General features: G+C 44.7%; 1 protein-coding gene across 2 annotated transcripts in view; it reads right to left on the bottom strand.

The window, feature by feature from the left end:
* Window positions 1-26843, bottom strand: part of LOC143963576 (protein FAM169B-like) — an 89605-nt gene that overhangs the window by 42591 nt on the left and 20171 nt on the right. For both annotated transcript variants that reach the window (XM_077473257.1, XM_077473258.1), the window contains exons 3-4: window positions 9129-9265; window positions 2759-2858 (exon numbers count right to left, since the gene is read on the bottom strand). In XM_077473257.1, coding sequence (XP_077329383.1) covers window positions 2759-2858; window positions 9129-9265 — 237 coding nt within the window. The remainder of the gene's footprint in view (window positions 1-2758; window positions 2859-9128; window positions 9266-26843) is intronic.

Below are 26843 nucleotides of genomic sequence, written 5' to 3'. Positions count from 1 at the left end.
CGGAGACTGCGAGCCGGACCTTCTACTCCAACATCAGTGCCTGACCTCACATATGCGCTTCTGGAAGAATGGTCAAACATTCCCATAGACACACTCCTAAACCTGGTGGACAGCCTTCCAAGAAGGGTTAAAGATGTTATAGCTGCAAAGGGTGGGCCAACTCAACATTTAACCCTACGGATTAAATTTCATGTGTGTGTAAAGGCAGGTGTCCCAATACTTTTGACAATATAGTGTATAGTACAACATATCACAGGATTCGCAAAAGGACTTTACCCAAGGCAAAATTATGTTGGAATGATTTTATTTAGAAGCAAGAACTCATGGGTGTCATAAAATAATCTTTGGGTATAATAATTTAATCAGTAAAAAATCAATTAAGGCGCCATGCACACAGGGTGTTTAGCCCAGGGGCAGGAGGCTCTGGCGTTTAGGTGTGGGCAGAAGGCACAGGTGCACCATCCAGACCTGCTGCCAGCATCCTATTAAACTCTATGGGAGGCTGACAGCTGGATGGGGCTGGACGGTGTACCAAGTTCTAGCAACGTTTAGGGCTGTATGTGCTCATGACGGATGCCTGCAATGCAGACTTGAAGTGGAAGTCCGGGAGAAACCTCTCTAATCTTAAAAGGGAAGGACCAGCTGAAATTTTTTTTTTTAAAGTCAGCCGCTACAAACACTGTAGCGGCTGACTTTTAATAAGCACACTTACCTGTCCAGGGTGCCCGCGATGTCGGCCGCACAAGGCCGACCCGTCCCTCCGATCTCAGCGCCGCCATTGGTACTAAGAGAAGCAAGCAGAGGAGCTTTGCAGCTTCACTGCCTGTTTCCTGCTGCACATGCGCGAGTCGCACAGCGCTTTGTGAATGGGGCGCCTCATTCCCCAAAAGACAACGTGAGGTCGAGAAGACTGGAGATCACTGCGGTGTAGGAAGTGGCAGATTAGGACGATCTGCCTAGCAACAACCATTTCTGGTAAGTTAAAAGAAAAAAAAAAATCTAATTTATTTTTTTCTGATTTCAATGTAATTTTGTTTTTTAGGGTGGCCCTCCACTTTATAAACCAGTTCCCACCCCCATTCTAAGTCCCATATAAACTAGCCTGTAGACCAGTGGTCTCCAAACTGCGGCCCTTTGCCTGCCTATATCTGGCCCCCCCGGAGCACAACTACTTCCAGTGACATCAACAAGGGGGCACAATTCCTCCTACCGACACCAATGGTGGTGCATTATTACTTCCCCGATACCAAGGATGGGGTACTATTCTTCCTGCTAATACCAACAATGGGGCACTATTCCTTCCACTCACACCAATAATGGGACACTATTCCTCCCACTGACAGCAATGATGGGGCACTATTCCTCCCACTGACAGCAATGATGGGGCACTATTCCTCCCACCAACACCAATGATGGGGCACTATTCCTCCCACCAACACCAATGATGGGGCACTATTCCATCAACTGATACAAAGGATGGGGCACCATTCCTCCTACTGACACCAATGATAGGGCACTATTGCTTCCCCTGAGACCAATAACGGGGCACTATTCCTCCCATTGATACCAATGATGGGGCACCATTCCTCTGACTGACACCAATGATAGGGCACTATTCCTTCCCCTGAGTCCAATAATGGGGCACTATTCCTCCCACTGATACAAAGGATGGGGAACTATTCCTCCCACCGATACCAATGATGGGGCACTATTCCTTCCCCTGAGACCAATAACGGGGCACTATTCCTCCCATTGATACCAATGATGGGGCACCATTCCTCTCACTGACACCAATGATAAGGCACTATTCCTCCCCCTGAGTCCAATGATGGGGAACTATTCCTCCCACCGATACCAAGGATGGGGCACTATTCCTCCCACTGACACCAATGATGGGACACTATTTCTCCTACTGACACCAATAATGGGGCACTATTTCTACCACTGATACCAATGATGGGGCACTATTCCTTCCACTGACACCAACAATGAAAATATTTCCTCCCACTAATACCAATAATGGGGCATGGTTTACTCCTCTGCTGTAGAGGAAAGATGTCTATACTTACCTATTCTCAGGGCACTCCGGTCTGGTCTCCCAGCTGCCGGTTTCAGCCGACAACAGATGCCCCATAGTAGCTCTATGGGTGACGTCACCACTCAGGCATTGCAGCTGCTCTCCCCTGAAGCCAGCGCTGGGAGCCATGACTGGACTGGAGCGTCCTAAGAAACAGGCAAGTATAGACATCTTCCCTCTACAGGCTAGTTAGTATAGGACATACAATTTGGATGGGAGCTGGTTTAAGAACACATAAATTTAGCCCAGATGTTTACTTTAAGTTCCGGGCATTTGTCCGTGACCAATCACGCGTCTCTCATAGAATTTAATGGGCTGGACGGTGCGCCTGTGCCTTCCGCCTGCACCTAAATGCCAGAGCCTCATGCACCGGGCTAAATGCCCAGTGCGCATGGGGCCTTAAGTATAACTGAAGGAAAAACTTTTTTTTTTTACTTTTGGACAGTGAAGAGGGGTTAGAACATCTGTCAGGTTTTTCTGGCTGCCTATGTCCCCATTAGGGAAATTCACCCTCTCTATTTGTCCTGGTGACCATTATCACCAAAAGTAAAAAAAAAAAAAAGAGAAATAAAAGGGGAAATCGCCCAATGGAGACACTAGTTCTGATGACCCTGGTGATGTCATGGTGTAAGCTGTGATGTCATGATGGTTGTTTGCACGCACATCTTATGTGAAAGCTACCTGAGTTTCTTTTCTTGGGGTTCACCAAGAGCAGCATTTTCTGGGAATCTTCATCTCTGTAAAGCGGCATGTGAAGAACACAGTCCCCATCGACTTTTATCTGCAAATGACACAAAATATTAATGGGTCACATTGGACAGTAAAGGGGTTACTTGTTTAACCACCAGACCTCCGGAAGGTTTACCCCCCTCCCCCCCTTCATTACTAGGCCATTTTATGTGATACAGCACTGCGTTACTTTAACTGACAATTACGTGGCCATGGAACACTGTACATAAATAAAACAAATGTCCGCTGAGAGCCTGAGTCAGCCCATTGCACCAGTGAGCACAGGGGGGTGGCCGAGCAGAGAGCGGATGACTGACAGTCACCGGCTCTCTGCTCAGGCAACTCTGAGAGACTCGAGCGATTGGTGGTGTTTGATCGCTCGGTTCTCAGTGTTAGAGCCGGCAGGGACCGATGCTGCATCCAGCTGGGTAAGTACGATTCTGGACAAAAACTAAACCCTGTACTTTTCTTTTAGCCCTTGTACACGCGGTCGGATATTCCGATGGACAATGTCCGATAGGACCGTGTTGTCGGATAATCCGACAGTGTGGGGGCTCCATCGGACTGTTTCCGTCTGAGTATCAGACGGACCAAGTTTTCCAGCTGGGCTAGAAAATTTTCCGACAACATGATTCGATCGGACTTTGTCTGATCATGTATAGAGAATTCCGATCGGACAAAGTGCCACACATGCTCAGATCAAATTCCTACACCAAAGCTATTGGCTACTAGCGTGAATGTAGTCCCGTCCTAACTAAATAACGTCATCACGTTAAGTACGATCGGATTTTCTGACAACTTGTCCGACAGTTGTGTGTATGCAACAGTTTCGGACAAAATCCGACGGATTTGGTTGTCGGAATGTCTGACCGTGTGTACAAGGGCTTAAAGTTGTACTAACCCCCGAAAACAAAAAATGTGATATTGCAGCTTACCAATTCATAATTGTGGAATTTAAATGAATAGCTGTATTTATACTGAGATTAAATTACACACAGGTGGACTCTGTTTACTAATTAATTGACTTCTGAAGGCAATTGGTTCCACTAGATTTTAGTTAGGGGTATCAGAGTATCAGAGTAAGGGTCCTTTCACACGGGGCGGATCAGTTCTGATCCGCCCCGTGGATATCCGTTTGCTCAGCGGGGATCACTCCGCCGATCCCCGCTGAGCAGGGAGATGACAGCTCCGTCTCTGCACACTGCGCAGGGACGGACCTGTCACAGCGCCGCTCTCCCCTATGGGAGATCGGATGACGACGGACCGCAGTGCCCGTCGTCACCCGATCCGATCCGCAGACGGATGGAAAAATAGCTTTTTCCTCCGTTACACTTTTTCGGATCGGAGTGGGTCGGATGTCAGCGGACATGTCACCGCTGACATCCGACGCTCCATAGAGCTCTATGGAGCACCCGTTCAGGTCCGCATGAAAAACTGACAGGCGGGCCTGAACGGGACGTCAGTGTGAAAGAGGCCTAAGGGGGCTGAATACAAATGCCCCCCCCTCCCACACACACTTTTCAGATATTTTTTTTGAAAACCATTTATCACTTCCGATCCACTTCACGATCATGTGCCACTTTGTGTTGGTCTATCACATAAAATACCATTTCTGGGTTTTTTTTTGGTTGTAACATGACAAAATGTGGAAACTTTCAAGGGGTATGAATACTTTTTCAAAGCACTGTATATTAAACGCACACATTTTTTATTTTATTTTTTTAAGTATAGATCTGCGTGTGTCCCAAGCATGTCTGAATTCACTCACTGTTGACAGACGCCAGACCTCTGCTGGGAGTCTATTCCAAGCATCAACTACTCTTTTCTTAAAATAAGATTAGTGTTGAACTTCTTCCTCCAGCTAGTTTGAGGTCATATCCCCATATCTCCATGTTCTTAATATTAGCTTCATATTGAGACCATTGCCCTCCTTATTTTACTTTTTTTTATGCACAAAACTTGCTGTTTTTTTTTTTTTTTTACAACTGCTGCTAGAAAAGTGCTAAACAACCTCCTAAGAGTTCCTGCTCAGGCCCCACAGCAAAGGGAGGTGGCACTGAAAATATGTGAGGGGCGTGGTGTCGGGGGGGTTCAAAAACGTGCATTACAAACATCCAGCCGAGGTTCAAACGGGGTCTCTCTGTACACATCGGGTGGGCCCTTTTACTGGCAAAACACATTAATTTAAAGGTTGCATAACTGGATATTAAATACAGGAGATCAGCAATTGAGAAATGGCATTAAACACGTAGTCACAAAAATGCAGACTGTGTAAACAGAGCCGCTACATTTAAATGGAAATCATAAAAACGATGTGACTGTACAATGTATATGTAAAGTGCTGCGTAAATTGACAGCACTATATAAGTACCTTAAAGACAAGGGCCGGTTTAAAAAAAATTAAGAATTCAAAAGTCAGCAGCTGCAAACACTGTAGCTGCTGACTTTTAATAAGCAGACTTACCTGTCCAGGGCACCCGCGATGTCGGCCGCCCGAGGCTGACCTGTCCCTCGGCTCTCGGGTCCCGGCGCCGCCATTTTGGCTAAGGGAAACATGCAGTGGAGCCTTGCGGCTTCACTGCCCGTTTCCTACTGTGCATGCGCGAGTCGTGCAGCACTTTGTGAATGGGGCGCGCTGTGTTCTGGGACACACAGTTCCCAGAACACAGCGCGACCCATTACCCAGAAGACGCCGCACAGAGGAGAGAAGACAGAAGATCTCCTCGGAGGAGGAAGAGGCAGATTAGGACGATGTGCCTAGCAACAGGCATTTCTGGTAAGTTAAAAAAAAAAAAATTATTTTTTTTCTGATTTTTTTCTAATTTTTAATGTATTTTTTTTTTCAGGGTGGCCCTCCACTTTAAATAATAATAATAAAATGACTCTCTCCATTTGGGAAGCAGAACACCTGAACACTCTAAGCAGCGAGTTATGTGATCTGAGTTTTCGTTGGAAAAAACTTGGATGGTTTTTCCACCAGAATTCTGCTCAAGCTTGGCTTGCATACACACGGGTCACACAAAAGTTCTCTGAACTTTCGACCGTCAAGAACGCGGTGACCTACCACACCACGACAAGCCGAGAAAATTAAGTTTGATGCTTCCGAGCATGCGGCCAATTGTTTCCGAGCATGCGTAGGAATTTTGCGCGTCGCATTTGCTACAGTCGACCGTAATTTTTTCCGTCGTAAAAATAGAGAACCTGCTCTCAATCTTTTGCTGGCGGGAATTCCACCAGCAAAAGTCCGATGGAGCATACACACGGTCGGAATTTCCGACCAAATGCTCTCATCGGACTTTTGCTGGCGGGATTTCCGATCGTGTGTACGGGGCTTTACATGGGTATTGTGGATTGTCGAATGATAAGAGATCTGTCAGAATAATTACTTTTTGCATCAAAATAAAATTTAAATATGACCAGAGATGTGTTTTACCGCGTGCAGTTTTGTTATTTTTTTCATACGTGTCAAAATCTGAATTTTTTTATTTTTTGCTACAAATAACTTTTGTATAGAGGGATGACGGAGGTGCTTTAAAAAAAAAAAAATTATAACTTATTTTATATAAAATACAAAAATGGTGCAGCGCAAATAAAGTCCAATAACGATCACGTATTATTGTGTAGCAGCATGAAATATATAGGAAGAAACACCACGTAGTGAGGAAAATCTTCTCTTGTGTGTGACCAATACTTCCACCAGTGCTAATATATTCTTACCAGCTGGGATGGACCACTGAATACTCAAATGGTCAAACAGGCAGATTCGCACATGTGGTATGTAAGGACCAAACGGCTACGCTCCCAAGACATGGACAAGGCAGTCTCCAATTATGATCCTCCAGAAGCCTATGTATTAATTTTGGACTGCTATTTATTATCATAAATTTTAAATTTCATTGAATTTACATAAAACGATATTTTATTTTGCTACACTTAGGTCGTTTTTTTATTTAATTTTTTTTTATATATATTGAATTCCTCTGGCTGGGGCTTTTTCCATATTGGAGCCATTTTCTGCATATCTATATTTGGATTGACATTATGGGATACATATGAACGCATATACCTGAAGTTGGTCATGATGATTGAGGCTTTTGGAGGATCATAATTGGAGACTGCCTTGTCCATGTCTTGGGAGAGTAGCAGTGACCCGGTGACCCCACCCCATGCCAATGTAAATAGTGGCACACTGCGCACCTAGCATTAGAGCGGAAGAGAAAGTCGAGTCAACATCAGAAGAAGAAAAGAGCCAGAAGACAGCGCACAGAGGGAGGAGAACCGAAGAGGGCTAGAAGACATCAGCGGAGAAGACCCGGAGAGAGGAGAAGAACCGGCAGAAGACTCCAGCGGAGGAGGCAGAAGAGGCGGAGAGGGGAGAAGAAATCGAAAGAGACGCCAGAGCTGCTACTTAAAAAAAAAAAAAAGTGTCAAAAATAAAACGCTTGTCCCCGACCCCTTTCCTGACCTGCGTACTCAGATAAGAGTCTGGTATGGATTTTGGGAAGGACCCCAAGTCGTTTTTTTGGTGTGGGGGGTCCCCCTTAAAATCAATACCAGACAGAAGGGCCTGGTATGGCCTTGGAGGGGGAACTAATGTTTTTTTTTTTGTTTTTTTTTTATTTGCCGTGGAGTTCCCTTTCAAGATCATCTGCATGCCAAAGTCAGATCAGTTAAGACCACGATCCGACTTCAGTGATATTCAATGGGCTGAAGTAGGATCAAAGTAGTGAGCAGAGAGCATTTTCAAAGTCGAACCAGATAAAACGGTTCTCATAGGGAACCATTGATTTTCAGCTCCCAATGTCGGAGCCTTTGTCGCACCAGCGTGAGAAATCCTGATGGCGGTAATCCTAGGATCTTCTAAAAATCATCTTTATTGGCAACAAAGTAATCTACATAACAAACAAGACATCAGACCTGGAGGGGGGAGAACAGAACAGGAGACGGTAACACGTTTCACAATAGTTTAGTGCTTCCTACCATCTCCTGGTCTCCTCCTCTACGCGGGGTGTCCTGTGTGTTATATGGATTACTTTGTTGCCAATAAACATGATTTTTAGAAGATCCTAGGATTGCTGCCATCCGGATTTCTTTCTCAAAGAGAAATATATTGTTAGAGTTTATAAACATTTTAATAAACGACAGCGCAGATTAGGGCTGCAACTAACGATTATTTTTATAATTCGATTAATTGGTTAATAACCTTTAAAAAAAAAAAGTGGGTCAAATTGACGTTCATTTTCAACCACAGTGACGGGAAAATTTGGAAATAATAGAAAACTTCTTAGTAGAATTTTCAGACAGTGGATGTGGTTTTCGTTCAGAAATTACATTCATTTTAAAAACAGAATGTTAAAAACAAGTGAAAATTTCAAACAAAATTCTTTCATTCAGCGAATGTACAAAGATTTTTCGTCTGAATATTCTCATCTGAAAATTGATCGGTGTGGTCAGCATAAGGCTCGGTACACACCTATGCAGTTTGCTTATGATCTGTTTCTGCACTGCTTTTTGCTGTGCGTTTTGATTTTTGCGCACGTGATTTTACTGCAATTTGTATTTTTGCATTTTTTTTTGGGCAGATTAAAAAACACAAATTGCTACAAAAACACATTCCACGCTTTTCTGCAGCTTCTCAATTGAAGTATATTGAACCAATAAAGCACCATTTTGCATTAAAAGTCCCTGACCCTTTCAGATGTGAACGTGTCCCATAGGAAATCATGTAGATGAACTGTAATGCATTTCTGCAAAAAGCACCAACACATAGATGTGAAGCAAGTCTAAGCCCTTGTACACACGGTCGGACATTCCGACAACCAAATCCATCGGATTTTGTCCAAAACTGTTGCATACACACGGTCGGACAAAGTTGTCAGAAAATCCGATCGTACTTAACGTGATGACGTTATTTCGTTAATTAGTTGCTAATAGATTTGGTCTAGGAATTTGATCTGAGCATGCGTGGCACTTTGTCCGATCGGAATTCTCTACACATGATCGGACAAAATCCGATCGGATCATGTTGTCGGAAAATTTTCTAGCCCAGCTGGAAAACTTGGTCCGTCGGATACTCAGACGAAAACAGTCCGATGGAGCCCACACACTGTCAGATTATCCGACAACACAGTCCTATTGGACATTGTCCATCGGAATATCCGACCGTGTGCACAAGGGCTAAGACTAAGTTTAGTAACATATTATGAAAATAGTAATCGATTAATTTCATAATCAATTAATCGATTCGTTGTTTCAGCCCTAGCGCAGATGCATTTTGAAAAATATTATAAGATCATCTGATATTTATGGTTTTCCCACCCACCTTCTCTCCATCTGGACAGAAGAAAAACTCAACAAAATCGCTTTGCCCTTGGGTGATCTGTAAGAAGTGCTGGTTTGATTGCTCCAGAAGACTCTGCAAATCTGATGACATCAGACAGTCTATGGGGTGGCATTGTTCTGCAAAATAAAACAGACATATTAGATGCATTGGGCTTTGTAGAGAAACTGGAACAACGTATTTCTGTTGCCTATCAAAGTTATACAAGTGGCTCACACCAGTGATGTTCAGCAATACAACCCCATTCATACGGGCAGCTGGGGGGTGGATCGTTTGCTGCACTCAGAGGCGGCTGAATGCTACTAATGGATGCAGCTGCACTCAGGGCATTGGCCACAAACGCCATCCCTGGATGCACACTGTCTGTGTCCAGGGTTGGTCTTTACTCACATGTAACAATTCGGATAAGTAGTTTACATGTGAACAACAGCAGCACTGGCCATTGATTTACACTGTGTGCATTCAGCATGTAGCTCCACCGCCCCTGGCTGCCCACGTGGATGTATCCTAATGTGTAATTTCCTACATGAAAAAACTCAATCTAACTTTTCATGGGACAACACTGAAGAAATGACACGTTGCTACAATGTAAAGTAGTGAGTGTACAGCTTGTATAACAGTGTACATTTGCTGTCCCCCCAAAATAACTCAACACACAGCCATTAATGTCTAAACCTGCTGGCAACAAAAATGAGTACACCCCTAAGTGAAAATTTCCAAATTTGGCCCAATTAGCCATTTTCCCTCCCCGATGTCATGTGACTCGTTAGCGTTACAAGGTCTCAGGTGTGAATGGGGAGCAGGTGTGTTAAATTTGGTGTTATCGCTCTCACTCTCTCATACCGGTCAATGAAAGTTCAACATGGCACCTCATGGCAAAGAACTCTCTGAGGATCTGAAAAAAAAAATGTTTTGCTCTACATAAAGATGGCCCAGGCCACTTCTGGTTCCGGCGACACATGAGGAGGAGGTAGGCAGAGCAAGCTCCCACTGCACTCCTCTCCAAAGCCCACTAATGCCTCGGGGACACCCCTCTCCATCTCCGCTACATGGTGAGGTCATGGATCGGGTTTGTGGAGCATTCCTACAACCGATCTCTCTCCACCACTATGCAGCCATCCTCGGCCGATACAGCGGCGGCCGCAGCCAAGGTGCCGCCCGCACCTAGCGCTATAGAGACAGTGTAGTCTCACATAGGCACAGTACCCAGCGATCCTGCCTCTCCTGCAGGCATAGCCCAGGCAGTTGTAGCCCTTCTTACACCCAGACTGGCTGCCTCAGTGGATGCTGCAGTGCAGAGGGGAATGGAGCAGCACCATATGGAACTCCAGAACCAGGCTCAATGAATCTCTCATACAGAGGAGCAGATCTCCTCACTGGTGGATGATACTACAGCTAACGCTGCTGTCCTCGCACGCCTTACACACTCTAATAGAGAATTGTGGGACAAATTAGATGATTTAGAAAATTGCTTGCGACAAAATAATCTGCGGATTATTGGCTTGCCAGAATCATTCGCTAGTGGACAGCTCACAGATCTCTGTGCCAAAACCATCCCTGAGCAACTTGGCCTCTGTATACCATGTGTCATTGAGCGTGTTCACCACATAGGCCAGCACACAGAACACCGTGCTAAACCCAGACCAGTCATCGTCAGATACCTCAATTACGCTGACAAGAACGCCATCTTACAGAAGTTCCGTCCCATGTGAACCCTCTCTATTGATGGCGCAGACCTGCAACTGTTCACCAATTACTCTATCGAGGTGATGAAACAGCGCAAAGCATTCTCGTCAATTTCCTTAATCTCATACGTCAAGTTCACCCTGGCCTACCTGGCTGTTTTCCACATCCAATCTCCTGCAGGGGAGAGCTGTTAAGGCCTCCCGAGCCTCAGCTAAGAGCCAACCCAGTCCTGAAAAGCTCCATACAAGCGTAGTCGTTTTACCAACCAAGCTAACCACTCATAATTTCACTGAATTGTCCCTAATGCTATGCGGATTCCAGAGTCCTGTTGGAAGCTGGTAGTTTTTAAATTTTCTGCTCCCTTTACGCCTCCTGTTCTGTTATGTACCATGTGACCACTACCTTAGTTGCTGTTAGCTATGCATTGGTTTAGTAGCACTTGGTTTATTAGGCGCTTTATATTCTCAGCTGTTCTCTTGCTACATTCTGTTCAGTTGCCCATGTACTGACTAGTCCTACCTGCTGTCAGCGGGTCTCTTTTCCTCAACACCCCTTCCCCTTCAATCCCCCCTCCCCCTTTGTTTCCTCCCCAATCCTAAAGATTGTATCCTGGAACGTTAAGGGACTTTGTTCCCCCAATAAGGGTATGCAAATTCTTAGACATCTAAAACGTCTCCAGGCTGATGTGGTGCTCCTTCAAGAGACCCATCTATCTGCTAACGATTTACCACGTCTTTGTACATTATGTCTTGGGGATGTCTATGGCTTTCCGGCAGTAGGCCGCAAAGCTGGGGTGGCTATCTTGCTACATAAAAATCTGAGACACACTATTGGAGATATCCGAGCTAAGTCGACTGGCCGCAAACTGACACTACATTTATCATTAGTTTCTAGGGACATCGCTATCACCAACAGCTATGCTCCCAACTCACCTAATAATCTCTTCTTTCAGGACATGGTTTCTTGGATCTTGATCGCTCCTGAGGCTCTCCACCTGGTTGGAGGAGACTTTAACTCTGTCATGAGTCCATCAGAGGACCGTGATGGTCGATCATCCCAGACGTCACGGAACCCGGACTCTCTGACTGCAGACCTCTCCCTGCTTACCTGGGCCATCTCACCAATAAATTTTGTAGATTTGTGCCGCCTAATCCACCCGACTCACCAAGATTTTACTTTTTTTTTCCACCCCCCCCCCCCCACAATTCTTTCACAAATAGATTATTTTTTTGCTTCCCAAGCTTTACCGTCAACGATCCGTGATGCAGAGATTGGCGATACAATGATATTAGATCGCAGTCCAATTATTGTACACTTGACCAATGCCACACCATCAACGCCCTCACCCACTTGGCGATTCCCCTCATATTTAGCCGAAAACAAGGATTTTCATCACATGCTTCATGATGCCTGGGCGGATTATGCCTCCACAAACGGAGCACACCTTACCGATCCAAACCTCTTTTGGGAGGCGGGTAAGGTCTTCCTTTGAGGAAAGATTATCTAATATACTGCCCAATTCAAAAGACACTCCCGACAGCAATATATGCACGCTAGTGAAATGTTACGATCAGCACATGCTACTTTAACGCATACTCGCACCTTGGATAACATTAAAGCCTGGCAGCTCGCTAAGCAGAACTTTGATCTGTGAGCAGAGCAACAGGAAGCAGCTAATGCCGCGTACACACGATCAAATTGTCCGGCGTACTTAGTCTGCCGGAATCGCATTTCACCAGACAATCCGATCGCGTGTGGGCTCCAGCTGACTTTTTCAGTGTAAAGTCCGGCGGACTTAGAAAGTAGTTTTGCAGCCCAATCTTTCCGCCAGACTTGGGTTTCAGCGGACAATACGTTCGTGAGTATGCTAGTCCGGCGGACTAAGAATGACGCATGCTCAGAAGCAAGTACGAAAAGGAAGCTATTGGCTACTGGCTGTTGAACTTCCTTTTTCTAGTCCCGTCGTACGTGCTGTACGTCATCGCGCTAGCAATCGCCGGACTTTCCGTGCGCCCGGGTGTGGCCAAGTCCGTTCGGACTAAGTGCGCCGGACAATTCGATCGTGTGTACGCGGCATAAGACATCCTACTCTACACTTCGTCTCTACAGATGTGGTAACAAGGCGGGCAAATTTCTGTGCTGACTGTGTACCGGTCCTAAACGGCCTACCTATATTTCTGCTCTTAAGGATACTGCTGGTTCCTTTGTTACCTCCCCTGCAGAAATTAGTAAACTACTTACTGATTATTACACATCCCTCTACTCGGAGGTTCTGAACGATCAGACACTGGCAGAGAATTTGTTCTCCAAAGTGCGACTGCCCCAACTCACCTCCGCACTTTTAGAGGCCCCTAATGCTCACATTTCAGTGGAAGACATCCAAAAAACGGTTAAATCCTTAGCCTCAATGGCCCCCGGGTCCTGATGGATACAATGCCAAATTTTACAAACCGACTAGTGATTTCATTTCCAACACTTTGAAACATGTCTTTACCGCCATGTGGGAAGGGGGCCCATACCTCCCCCACAGGAACTCGGGCACACATTAAACTAATATCCAAAAAAAGGGAAAGACCCGTTGCACCAAGGTTCCTATAGGCCAATCCTGTTTATCAACAGATGTAAAGATTCTTTCTAAAATGGTTGCCCCACGCCTAGCTACATTACTCCCTTCCTTGCTACACCCAGCTCAATCGGGCTTTGTTTCAGGGCGTTCAGCGACTTTGGACATTTGTAAAGTCTTGCTGGTGCTAGAATATGCCAAACTGCATCCAGATCAAGACACTACTATCATCTCTCTAGATGCCAAAAAGGCTTTCGACAATATTTGTTTTTCATGGTTATTTAAGGTAATGAGTGCATTCGGGTTTTTGTGTTCGATTGTACATTTTTTTATACCAAATGTATGCAACAGCTCGCCTCGTTACTCCGGATTTTATTTCAGACACCATACCTCTAACTATGGGAATAAGACAGGGCTGTCCCCTCTCCCCTCTGCTCTTTAATATAGCGATTGACCCTCTATCTAGAATTCTTAACTCATGTGCTGGTGTTAGTGGTGTCACTATCGGCGACCAATATGCGGATGATATTCTACTCTTCTCCAACAATCCTCTCTCAGATTTTGATAAACTATGTGACCTATTTGTGGCCTTTTCGACTCATTACAATTAATTTTGACAAAAGTGAGGTTCTAGCATTTAACCCCCTGTTATCAGATAAATGGCGGTTGTCTTCTCCATTTACTTTAGCCACTCATATATATCACATATTTGGGAATACACACAGGTTGAGAGCCATCATCCCTATATACTCTCAATTACCCACCTTTAATAACAAAAATTGTAAAGAGGTCCTGTCATGCTTTTTTTCTATTACAAAGGATGTTTACATGTGACACCATTTTTTTTAAAAGAACAGTGTGAAAAGAAAAAAAGAAAAGTTAAATAAATAAGAAAAAAAAAATGTAAACGTGCCCGTCCCGCTGAGCTCGTGTGCAGAAGCGAGTAGTGCCCGCATATGAAAACGGTGTTCAAACCACACATGTGAGGTATTGCCGCCAACGGTAGAGCGAGAGTAATAATTCTAGCCCTAGACTTCCTCTTTAACTCTAAACATGCAACCTGTAGAATTTTTTAAACATCGCCTATGGAGATTTTTAAGGGTAAAAGTTTATCGCCATTCCACGAGCGGGCGCAATTTTGAAGCGTGACATGTTGGGTATCAATTTACTCGGCAAAACATTATCTTTCACAATATGAAAAATGGGCTAACTTTACTGTTGTCTTATTTTTTTTAATTCAAAAGAGTGTCTTTTCTCCAAAAAAAAAAAAAAAGTGCGTTTGTAAGACCTCTGAGCAAATATGGTGTGACAGAATGTATTGCAAGGACCACCATTTTATTCTCTAGGGTGTTAGAAAAAAAAAAAAGTATTATGTTTGGGGGTTCCAAGTAATTTTCTAGCAAAAAACTTGTAAACAACAAATCTCAGAAAGAGGCTCGGTTCTTAACCACTTGCTTACTGGGCACTTAAACACCCTTCCTGACCAGACCAATTTTCAGCTTTTGGTGCTCTCACACTTTGAATGACAATTACTCAGTCATGCAACACTGTACCCAAATGAATTTTGTGTCCTTTTTTTCCCACAAATAGAGCTTTCTTTTGGTGGTATTTGATCACCTCTGGGGTTTTTATTTTTTGAGCTATTAATGAAAAAAGACCGAAAATTTTGAAAAAAAACGCATTTTTCTTTGTTTCTGTGATAAAATTTTGCAAATTATAAAAAAAATTTCATAAATTTTGGCCACAATTTATACTGCTACATATCTTTGGTAAAAATAACCCAAATTAGTGGATATTATTTGGTCTTTGTGAAAGTTAGAGAGTCTACAAGCTGTGGTGCCAATCGCACAAAATTTATCACACCTGATGTACTGGTGGCCTATCTCATTTCTTGCGACCCGAACAAGTCAGGAAAGTACAAATACCCCCCAAATGACCCCTTTTTTGAAAGTAGACATTCCAAGGTATTTACTAAGATGCATGGTGAGGTTTTTGATGTTGTCATCTTTTTCCCACAATTCTTTGCAAAATGAAGATTTTTTTATTTTTATTTTTTTCCTCACAAAATTTTCAATGTAATAGGTTATTTCTCTCACATGGCATGTGTATACCACAAATTACACCCCAAAATACGTTCTGCTACTCCTTCTGAGTATTACGATACCAAATGTGTGAGACTTTTACACAGCCTGGCCACATACAGAGGCCCAATATTGAAATAGCACCATCAGGCGTTCTAGGAGCATAAATTACACATCTTATTTCTCAACCACCTATTACAGTTTTGAAGGCCCTGGAGCACCAGGACAATGGAAATGCCCACAAAGTGACCCCATTTTGGAAAGCTAACACCCCAACGTATAATCTATGAGGCATAATGAGTCGTTTGAATGGTTCATTTTTTTTCCAGAAGTTTTGGGAAAATGTGGAAAAAAAATGAAAACGCATTTTTTTTACGCAAAGTTGTCCATTTATAAGATATTTCCAACATATAGCATGTACATAGCAAAAATGACACCCCAAAATACGTTCTACTACTCCTCCTGAGTATAATGATACCAAATGTGTGAGACTTTTACACAGCCTGGCCACATACAGAGGCCCAATATTGAAATAGCACCATCAGGCGTTCTAGGAGCATAAATTACACATCTTATTTCTCAACCACCTATTACAGTTTTGAAGGCCCTGGAGCACCAGGACAATGGAAATGCCCACAAAGTGACCCCACGTGGCACTGATGACACGTGGCACTGACAGATGGCACTGGAGGCAGATGGCACTGGAGGCAGATGGCACTGGAGGCAGATGGGGCTGGCAGATGGGGCTGGCAGATGGGGCTGACAGATGGGGCTGACAGATGGGGCTGGCAGATGTCGCTGACAGATGGCACTGGGGCTGGCACTGGCAGATGGTGCTGGCTATTTGCTCTGGATAATTGCTCTGGCAAATGGGGCTGGCAGATGGCACTGCGGCTGGCAGATGGCACTGGCAGGTGGCGCTGGCAGGTGGCACTGGCAGGTGGCACTGGCGGCACTGGGGCTGACGGCACTGGGGCTGACGGTACTGGGGCTGACGGATGGCACTGGCACTGGCAGGTGGCACTGGCGCTGGCAGGTGGCACTGGCACGTGGCACTGGGGCTGACGGATGGCACTGGCGCTGGCAGGTGGCACTGGCGCTGGCAGGTGGCACTGGCAGGTGGCACTGGCGGCACTGGTGGTGGCAGGTGGCACTGGCAGGTGGCACTGGCGCTGGCAGGTGGCACTGGCAGGTGGCACTGGCGGCACTGGGGCTGACGGCACTGGGGCTTACGGATGGCACTGGCACTGGCGGCACTGGAGCTGACGGCACTGGCGGCACTGGGGCTGACGGCACTGGCGGCACTGGGTCTGACGGACGGCACTGGGGCTGACGGACGGCACTGGGGCTGACGGGTGGCACTAGCGCTGGCAGGTGGCACTGGCGGCACTGGGGCTGACGGCAGGCGCTGGCACTACTGGCAGATGGCACTGGGCTGACAGATGGCACTGGCACTGGGGCTGACACACAGCACTGGGGCTGACACACAGATCGCTCTCCCTCCTCACACGCTGTCTCTGTGTGAGGAGGGAGAGACACGGCAATGGGAGATGATCTCATATGTTTCCATATGAGATCATCTCCCATTGGCAGCTGCGATCACGCTGTGAATGGCCGCTTTGATTGGCCGTTCACGGCGATCTGTATTTGCCTGTCTCCGGGAGACACGGCGAATACAATACTTCCGCGATGCGCGCCCCCGGCGGCGCGCATTGCGGAAGTAAACACCAGGCCGTCCAGGGACGGCCAGGCGAAGGAACCCGCCCGCTCTAAGGCCGTCATTCGGCTATAGGGCGGGCGGGAGGAGGTTAAAGTGGTTGTAAACCCTTACAGGCCACTTTAGCCTACAGGTAAGCCAAGATTAAGGCTTACATGTAGGGCTGAAACAACTAATCGATTAATCGACAACTAATCGATTATTAAATTAATCGATTACTATTTTCATAATCGATTAATCGGCCAGTAACATAATGGGTTAAAAAAAATTAGCCCTTTATAGTACAAAAAAAGAGCAAATCGTTACTGTAAATATTACTTTCTAATCAAATTTATTTTAATAAAATGCTTTTGGAGTAAAAATCTATCTAGAGACCTGACAGTCTTTGTCAGCATCAGTGTTGTTACTTTATGTTTATTTGATGGATAAAAACTTTTGGGATTTCAAAAAAAAATAAAAAATGATGCTTTAAAAGTGAAATCTGCTGACCCTCGTCTCACTGGTTTTTACTCGTTTACTTTCTATCCATAGCAAGTATGCTGTAGCTAAATAGAGGTATGTGTATATAGGATATCAGTATGTAGGGCACGGTATAACTGCATGAAGGATAAATTTAGATGCAGCGCCTTGTGAGTCAGGGGATTCCAGACATTACCGAGTCCATCTTATACAGTTGAGAACTGGTAAACAACCCTGTCCCCCCTCCCCTCCCCCTCCCATGCATCTCATAGAGCGTTCCCTTGAAAATTGGAGTGCCCCATCTGGGTATCGGCTTCCTTCTATCTCTTTCAGCTGACACTGACCGTAAGGAATGTATTTTCACAGAGAAACTGGATAAAAAAGCAGCGAAGCCAGTGTGAGATTAAAGTGCCGATACGTCCCAAAACACATGAGACGCTGGGGCCATTTTTTTTTTTTACTACAGTAAGTAATTTCATCCCGGCTATCGCTGTTTAAAAAAAGGGACACAGCACGAGGTATAGCGGTCCGGTGATTGGGGATCTCCCTACCTAACTCTACCTAATTCTGGGATCCGCAGCACCAGTAAGACGTGATCTGTAACAGTTTGTGGCGCTCAATCAAATAAACGCCTCTTTGCATATCGTATGATCTTAGCAAGGTAGCATTGCATGCCTTTACTGTGCGCTGCGTATGCAAGGGTAGGATCTCCTCCCCCAAGGGTAAAATGTGGTTACTCGATGGAATGGATTGGCTCCTGACTTCTATAAACATTACATAGGGCTTCCTTTAGTCATCATAGACAAGGATAATTAAATATCTAGTTTACTTGAGAAAAAAAATGTTTAGTGCCCTACAAGAGCCCCTTCACCCCCTTCCTGCCCAGGCCAATTTTTAGCTTTTAGCGCTGTCACACTTTGAATTAGGGCTGCAACTAACCATTATTCTCATAATCGATTAGTTGGCCGATTACTATTTAGAATAATCGGTTATTAACCTTAAAAAAGTGTGTTGTGTATAATTTAGTTAATATGTAAAGTTTTTTTTTTTTAAAAAGCCAATTTATTCCTAAATATCTCTGTATGCAGTGGTAAATATGAGTAACCAACTATATGGTTAGAGAGCAAAACATATAATCCACTCTGAGAATAACAGACAGAAGAGATATACTGTATATACTATTAGAGGAGATATATACTGTATATACACTATTAGAAGAGATATACTGTATATAATATTAGAAGAGATATATACTGTATATACTATTAGAGGAGATATATACTGTATATACACTATTAGAAAAGATATACTGTATATACTATTAGAAGAGATATATACTGTATATACTATTAGAGGAGATATATACTGTATATACACTATTAGAAGAGATATACTGTATATACTATTAGAAGAGATATATACTGTATATACTATTAGAGGAGATATATATTGTTTATACTATTAGAGGAGATATACAGAATATACTATTAGAGGAGATATACAGAATATACTATTAGAGGAGATGTATACTGCATATACTATTATAAGAGATATATACTATTATAAGAGATATATACTGTATATACTATTAGAGGAGATATATACTGTATATATTATTAGAAGAGATATATACTGTATATACTATTATAAGAGATATATATTATAAGATATAAATACTGTATATACTATTAGAGGAGATATACACTGTATATACTATTAGAAGAGATATACTGTATATACAATTAGAAGAGATATACTGTATATACACAATTAGAGGAGATATTTACTGCATATACTATTAGAAGATATATATACTGTATATACTATTAGAGGAGATGTATACTGTATATACTATTAGATGAGAGATATACTGCATATACTATTAGAGGAGATATATACTGTATATACTATTAGGAGGTTGAATCTGGTAAATATCATCAGACTCAGAGATCTTTTTTTCTTTTTTTTTTTTTAACCACTTGCCGACCAGCGCACAACGATGTACGTCGACAGAATGGCACGGGCAGGCAAATGGGCGTACATGTACGTCCCTTTAAATTTGCCGCCCTGCCATCGGGAGCGCGCCGGCGGCGCGCTCCCGCACTGGTCGGGACCCCCGTGAGTCCGGTCGCGGGACCCGTGGTCTCGATCGCCGCGGGCATCCCCGCGATCGTCTCACGGAGCGGCCGAATGGAGAAGTGCCGTTGTAAACAACATTTCTCCATTCTGCCTAGCAACTAGTGACGCTGATCTCTGCTCCATGTGATTGGAGCAGAGATCAGTGTTCACTAAATGAAAGCCCAACCCCCCCACAGTTAGTAACACGCCCCTAGGAACACTTAACCCCTACACTGCCACCCACTGGTTAACCCCTTCACTGCCAGTGTCATTTACACAGGAATCACTGCATTTATATAGCAGTGATTACTGTATAAATGACAATGGTCCCAAAAATGTGTCAAAAATGTCCGATGGGTCCCCCACAATGTCGCAGTCACAATAAAAATCGCTGATCGCCGCCATTACTAGTAAAAAAAATAATAAAAAATTATTAATAAAAATGCTATAAAACTATTCCTATTTTGTAAACGCTATAACTTTTGCGCAAACCAATTAATAATTGCTTATTGCGATTTTTTTTACCAAAAATATGTAGAAGAATACGTATCGGCCTAAACTGAGGGAAACAAATGTTTTTTTATATATTTTTGGGGGATATACAGGTCCTTCTCAAAAAATTAGCATATTGTGATAAAGTTCATTATTTTCTGTAATGTACTGATAAACATTAGACTTTCATATATTTTAGATTCATTACACACAACTGAAGTAGTTCAAGCCTTTTCTTGTTTTAATATTGATGATTTTGGCATACAGCTCCTTAAAATCCAAAAATCCTATCTCAAAAAATTAGCATATTTCATCCGACCAATAAAAGAAAAGTGTTTTTAATACAAAAAAAGTCAACCTTCAAATAATTATGTTCAGTTATGCACTCAATACTTGGTCAGGAATCCTTTTGCAGAAATGACTGCTTCAATGCGGCGTGGCATGGAGGCAACCAGCCTGTGGCACTGCTGAGGTGTTATGGAGTTCAGGATGCTTCGATAGCGGCCTTAAGCTCATCCAGAGTGTTGGGTCTTGCGTCTCTCAACTTTCTCTTCCCAATATCCCACAGATTCTCTATGGGGTTCAGGTCAGGAGAGTTGGCAGGCCAATTGAGCACAGTAATACCATGGTCAGTAAACCATTTACCAGTGGTTTTGGCACTGTGAGCAGGTGCCAGGTCGTGCTGAAAAATGAAATCTTCATCTCCATAAAGCTTTTCAGCAGATGGAAGCATGAAGTGCTCCAAAATCTCCTGATAGCTAGCTGCATTGACCCTGCCCTTGATAAAACACAGAGGACCAACACCAGCAGCTGACATGGCACCCCAGACCATCACTGACTGTGGGTACTTGACACTGGACCTCAGGCATTTTGGCATTTCCCTCTCCCCAGTCTTCCTCCAGACTCTGGCACCTTGATTTCCGAATGACATGCAAAATTTGCTTTCATCCGAAAAAAGTACTTTGGACCACTGAGCAACAGTCCAGTGCTGCTTCTCTGTAGCCCAGGTCAGGCGCTTCTGCCGCTGTTTCTGGTTCAAAAGTGGCTTGACCTGGGGAATGCGGCACCTGTAGCCCATTTCCTGCACACGCCTGTTCACGGTGGCTCTGGATGTTTCTACTCCAGACTCAGTCCACTGCTTCCGCAGGTCCTCCAAGGTCTGGAATCGGTCCTTCTCCACAATCTTCTTCAGGGTCCGGTCACCTCTTCTCGTTGTGCAGCGTTTTCTGACACACTTTTTCCTTCCCACAGACTTCCCACTGAGGTGCCTTGATACAGCACTCTGGGAACAGCCTTTTCGTTCAGAAATTTCTTTCTGTGTCTTACCCTCTTGCTTGAGGGTGTCAATGATGGCCTTCTGGACAGCAGTCAGGTCGGCAGTCTTACCCATGATTGCGGTTTTGAGTAATGAACCAGGCTGGGAGTTTTTAAAAGCCTCAGGAATCTTTTGCAGGTGTTTAGAGTTAATTAGTTGATTCAGATGATTAGGTTAATAGCTTGTTTAGAGAAACTTTTCATGATATGCTAATTTTTTGAGATAGGAATTTGGGGTTTTCATGAGCTGTATGCCAAAATCATCAATATTAAAACAAGAAAAGGCTTGAACTACTTCAGTTGTGTGTAATGAATCTAAAATATATGAAAGTCTAATGTTTATCAGTACATTACAGAAAATAATGAACTTTATCACAATGTGCTAATTTTTTGAGAAGGACCTGTATATTATAACAAAAAGTAAAAAATAATGCGTTTTTTTCAAAATTGTCGCTCTATTTTTGTTTATAGCACAAAAAATAAAAACCGCAGAGGTGATCAAATACCACCAAAAGAAAGCTCTATTTGTGGGAAAAAAAGGACGTCAATTTTGTTTGGGAGCCACGTCGCACGACCGCGCAATTGTCAGTTAAAGCGACGCAGTGCCGAATCGCAAAAAGTGGTCTGGTCTTTGACCAGCAAATTGGTCCGGTCTGAAAGTGGTTAAGAAAAAAGATGGTTTTGCAGATTTTTAAACAGAACTGTAATATATTATATGCTGGGCATATGAAAAAAATAACTAATTATAAAACAAAAAAAGTAATTTTAAGAACGTTCGTTCGATTTTCGAATCGTTTTTGGGGTCAAATCGACGTTCATTTTCAACCACAGTGAAGGGAAAAATTTAGAAATAATAGAAAACTTCTTGGTCAGACAATGTATGTGGTTTTCGTTCAGAAATTACATTCATTTTAAAACAGAATGTTAAAAGCAAGTGAAAATTTCAAACATTCTTTCATTTGGCGAAGGTACAAAGATTTTGCATATGAATATTCCCATCTGAATATCGATCGGTGTGGCCAGCATAAGGCTCGGTACACACCTATGCAGTTGGCTTTTGATCTGTTTCTACACTGCTTTTTGCTGCGTGTTAAGTACAGTATAGAGCGCCCCAATAAAGGTAAAGAAAACTTCTGCCTTTAGAACCCATCACTTCCTGCCCACGACTACATGTCCCATGAGGCATTGCTCCTCACACATTCACAAGTTCTCAGGTGTCATGTCACATTCGGCTACCCATCACATTCGGCTACCCGCTGGAGTGCGCATGCGCGACGCCGCCATATGCGTTCCAACACAGGGCCACTCGCGGGCTCGCTTCGCTCGGCATAATTATAATCGGTCTCTATGTCTACTTGGATGGTGGGGCTTGACCCTGGACTCAGGGGTGGAACGCATATAGCGCCGGCGCGCATGCGCAGTCCAGCGGGTAGCCAAATTTGATGGGTCGCCATATGTAACGAAACACAGGCACTTACTGACATGTATGGATGATGTACTGAGCTGTATGTGTGCTGCTCTGTATTTCCTGGTATGTAAACAAATAATGCATTCTGTATGCAGGCCAACTAATCGGCTGGCCGATTAATCGACTATGAAAATAGTCATAATGGATTAGTTGTCGATTAATCGATTAGTTGTTTCAGCCCTACTTTGAATGACAATTGTATCAAAATGAAATTTGTATTTTTTTGAGACAGAGATTTCTTTTGGCGGTATTTAATCACCACTGGGTTTTTTTTGTTTTTTTTTGCAAAACAACGAAGGACCAAAAATGTAAAAAAAAAAGTTTTTCTTAGTTTTTGTTATAAAATTTTCTAAAGTAAAATCAAAGTAATTTTTGATAAGGCTGCACTGATGGGCACTGATAGGCTGTACTACTGAGGCAGCAGCAATGAGGCTGCAGTGATATGCATCACTGATGGGCACTGACTGGCAGCACTGATGGGCACTGTTGGGGCTGCACTGATAATCAAGGCACTGATGAAGAGTGCCCTGATTACCAGTGTAGATCTCCCCTGTGTGGATTTGCTGGTTAGCCTTTCTCCTCTCCTCACGTGCTTTCAGTGTGAGGAGAGGACTGCCGATAACCAGTAAATCCTGTTTACGTTGGAATCAGCTGAGATTGGACACAGCAATCACAGATCCATACTGATGTGTGCCGCAGGGGACACGCGGGAAGTGTGATCATGGAAGGACGTTCATTGATGCCCTCCAAGCAATGTGAGCCTGTGCTGTAGCCATCTCATCTTTTGGCTATAGCATGGGCAGGCGGTGGATAGAAGAGTAGTCAAAGGGGCCAATGGACAATGAGGATGTATTGTAAAAGGACCTTGTTTCAGTCCTGGGCGGCTCTCGGATATCCTGAAAGAGAACACTCAGTAGATAAACTCCGTTGGGGGTATTTGTGGACTGAGGTTGAGAACCACTGCTCTATAACAACAGACAGTCTAGTGGAGAGTAAAACAATTCTGAACACCAACAGTCACTTGTGATTATCCTCACAGCTCTCGCACTGAAGTCCAGGTTAGCACTGTTAACACAGGTGAACAGCTGGGGGGGATCCAAGGACAAAGGGGCCACCCCCTGGAACTGGAGTACTAAGGTATTAATCAGGGAGGAGCTCCCAACAGTAGCTGGGTCTTTCAGAAAGGCTTCATGCTATTAGGCTCCTGCTTGGCCGCCTTCATTCTGGTTCTGACAGTGGAGGACTGCTCGCCTGGTTAGCTTTGGTAACACAGGTGAACAGCTGGGGGGGGATCCAAGGACAAAGGGACCGGCCCGCTGGAACTGGAGTACTAAGGTAGTAATCAGGGAGAAGCTGGGTCCTTCATAGAGGCTTCATGTTATTAGGCTCCTGCTTGGCTGCCTTCATTCTGGTTCTGACAGTGGAGGACTGCTCGCCTGATTAGCTTTGGTAACACAGGTGAACAGCTGGGGGGATCCAAGGACAAAGGGACCGGCCCCTGGAACTGGAGTACTAAGGTAGTAATCAGGGAGGAGCTCCCAACAGTAGCTGGGTCTTTCAGAAAGGCTTCATGCTATTAGGCTCCTGCTTGGCCGCCTTCATTCTGGTTCTGACAGTGGAGGACTGCTCGCCTGGTTAGCTTTGGTAACACAGGTGAACAGCTGGGGGGGGGGGATCCAAGGACAAAGGGACCGGCCCCCTGGAACTGGAGTACAAAGGTAGTAATCAGGGAGAAGCTGGGTCCTTCAGAGAGGCTTCATGCTATTAGGCTCTTGCTTGGCCGCCTTCATTCTGGTTCTGACAGCGGAAGACTGCTCACCTGGTTAGCTTTGGTAACACATGTGAACAGCTGGGGGGGGTCAAAAGACCAAAGGGCCACCCCGCCCCCTCCCGGAACTGGATTTCTGTGATAGTTATAAGGGAGAAGCTATCCAAAGCAAATGGGTAATTTTGGGGAGGCTGCATGCTATTAGGCTCCTGATTGGCTGCCTTCATGCTGGTTGTGACAGTGGAGGACTACTCACCTGGTTAGCTGTTAAGACAGGAGAACAGCTGGGGGGTTTCAATGACAAAGGGGCCACCCCCCTGGAACTGGAGTACTAAAGGTAGTAATCAGGGAAGTGCTTCCCACAGTAGCTGGGTCTAACAGAAAGGATTCATGGTATTAGGCTCCTGGACATCATGGGACAGAGATGGGGCTCAGGTAAGTATTAGTGACATGGGTGCTGGCGTGGCAGCTGCACGCAGAAGGTTTTTTTTTTATCTTAATGCATAAAATGCATTAAGATAAAAAATAAAAAACGTCTGCCTTTACAAACACATTAAAGCACCTGTGCAGGGTAAAGGAAAACCTGAAAACAAGTCCTGTTCCCAGCCAGCATACCCAGGAAAGAATGTAATGCAGTGTGATCTGCATTGCATGACATTCAGTGGAGCACAGGGGAGACATTGGGGGTCTCATTATAGTCTTGATATCTCATTAACCACTAGAGATCCGCGCTATAGCCGAATGACGGCTACAGCGCGGACCTGCTTTGCCGGGACTACGCGGCGCGCTCTGTGATCAGCGAGTCTATGAGACTCGCCTGATCACGGATCCGAGCAAGAGGTCGATCCCGACCCCTTACCACGTGATCAGCTGTCAGCCAATGACAGCTGATCATGTGACAAAACAGAGCCGGTAATCGGCTATTTTTCCTCCTCGCGCTGTCAGCGCGAGGAGAGAAAAAAAAGCCGATCACCGGCGGCCGTTATCGGGACATCAGTCCTGATCACGGCCAACTTATCAGTGCCCACCTACCCCTGCCAGTTATTAATAAAAGTGCCACCCAGCAGTGCCACCCATCAGTGCCCATAGTGCCATACATTAGTGCCCACAGTGCCATACATCAGTGCCCACAGTGCCATATATCAGTACCCACAGTGCCATACATCAGTGCCCACAGTGCCACCTATCAGTGCCCACAGTGCCACCTATCAGTGCCCACAGTGCCACCTATCAGTGCCCACAGTGCCACCTATCAGTGTCCACAATCTGCCTCAACAACAGTGCTGCACCTCAGTGCCACATATCCGTGCCCATCAGTGTCATCTACCAGTGCCCATCAGTGCCGCCCATCAGTGCCACCTATCAGAGCCACCTATCAGTGCCCATCAGTCCCATCTATCAGTGGTACCTATCAGTGCCCCTTAGGGGCACCCATCCGTGCCACCCATCAGTGCCATCTTATCTGTGCCCATCTTTGCCCATCAGTGCCGCCTTATCTGTGCCTATCGGTGCCACCTTATCTGTGCCTATTAGTGTCGCCTTAACTGTGCCTATTAGTGCCCACCAGTGCCGCCTATCAGTGCCCACCAGTGCCGCTTCATCAGCGCATTTCAATGAAGGAGAAAAATTACCTGTTTGCAAAATTTTATAACAAACTATTAACCACTTGACCACTGGGCACTTAAACACCCTTAATAACCAGACCAATTTTCAGCTTTCGGTGCCCTCACATTTTGAATGACAATTACTCAGTCATGCAACACTGGACCTATATGAAATTTTTGTCCTTTTTTTCACACAAATAGAGCTTTCTTTTGGTGGTATTTAACCTCCTCGCGCCCGCCCTATAGCCGAATGACGGCCGTAGAGCAGGCGCGTTCGTCCGGGCGGTCGTCCCTGGACGGCCTGATGTTTACTTCCGCAATGCGCGCCGCCGCGGGCGCGCATCGCGGAAGTTCTGTGTTCGCCGTGTCCCCCGGGGACAGGCAAACACAGATCGCTGTAAACGGCCAATCACAGCGGCCGTTTACA

This window comes from Lithobates pipiens, unplaced genomic scaffold, assembly GCF_037356315.1.
Source record: "Lithobates pipiens isolate NorthernLeopardFrog02 unplaced genomic scaffold, aLitPip1_a1.2 Scaffold_8, whole genome shotgun sequence".
NCBI lineage: Eukaryota > Metazoa > Chordata > Amphibia > Anura > Ranidae > Lithobates > Lithobates pipiens.
The sequence above is the reverse complement of the archived record's forward strand: the minus strand, read 5'-3'. Positions and strand labels throughout refer to the sequence as shown.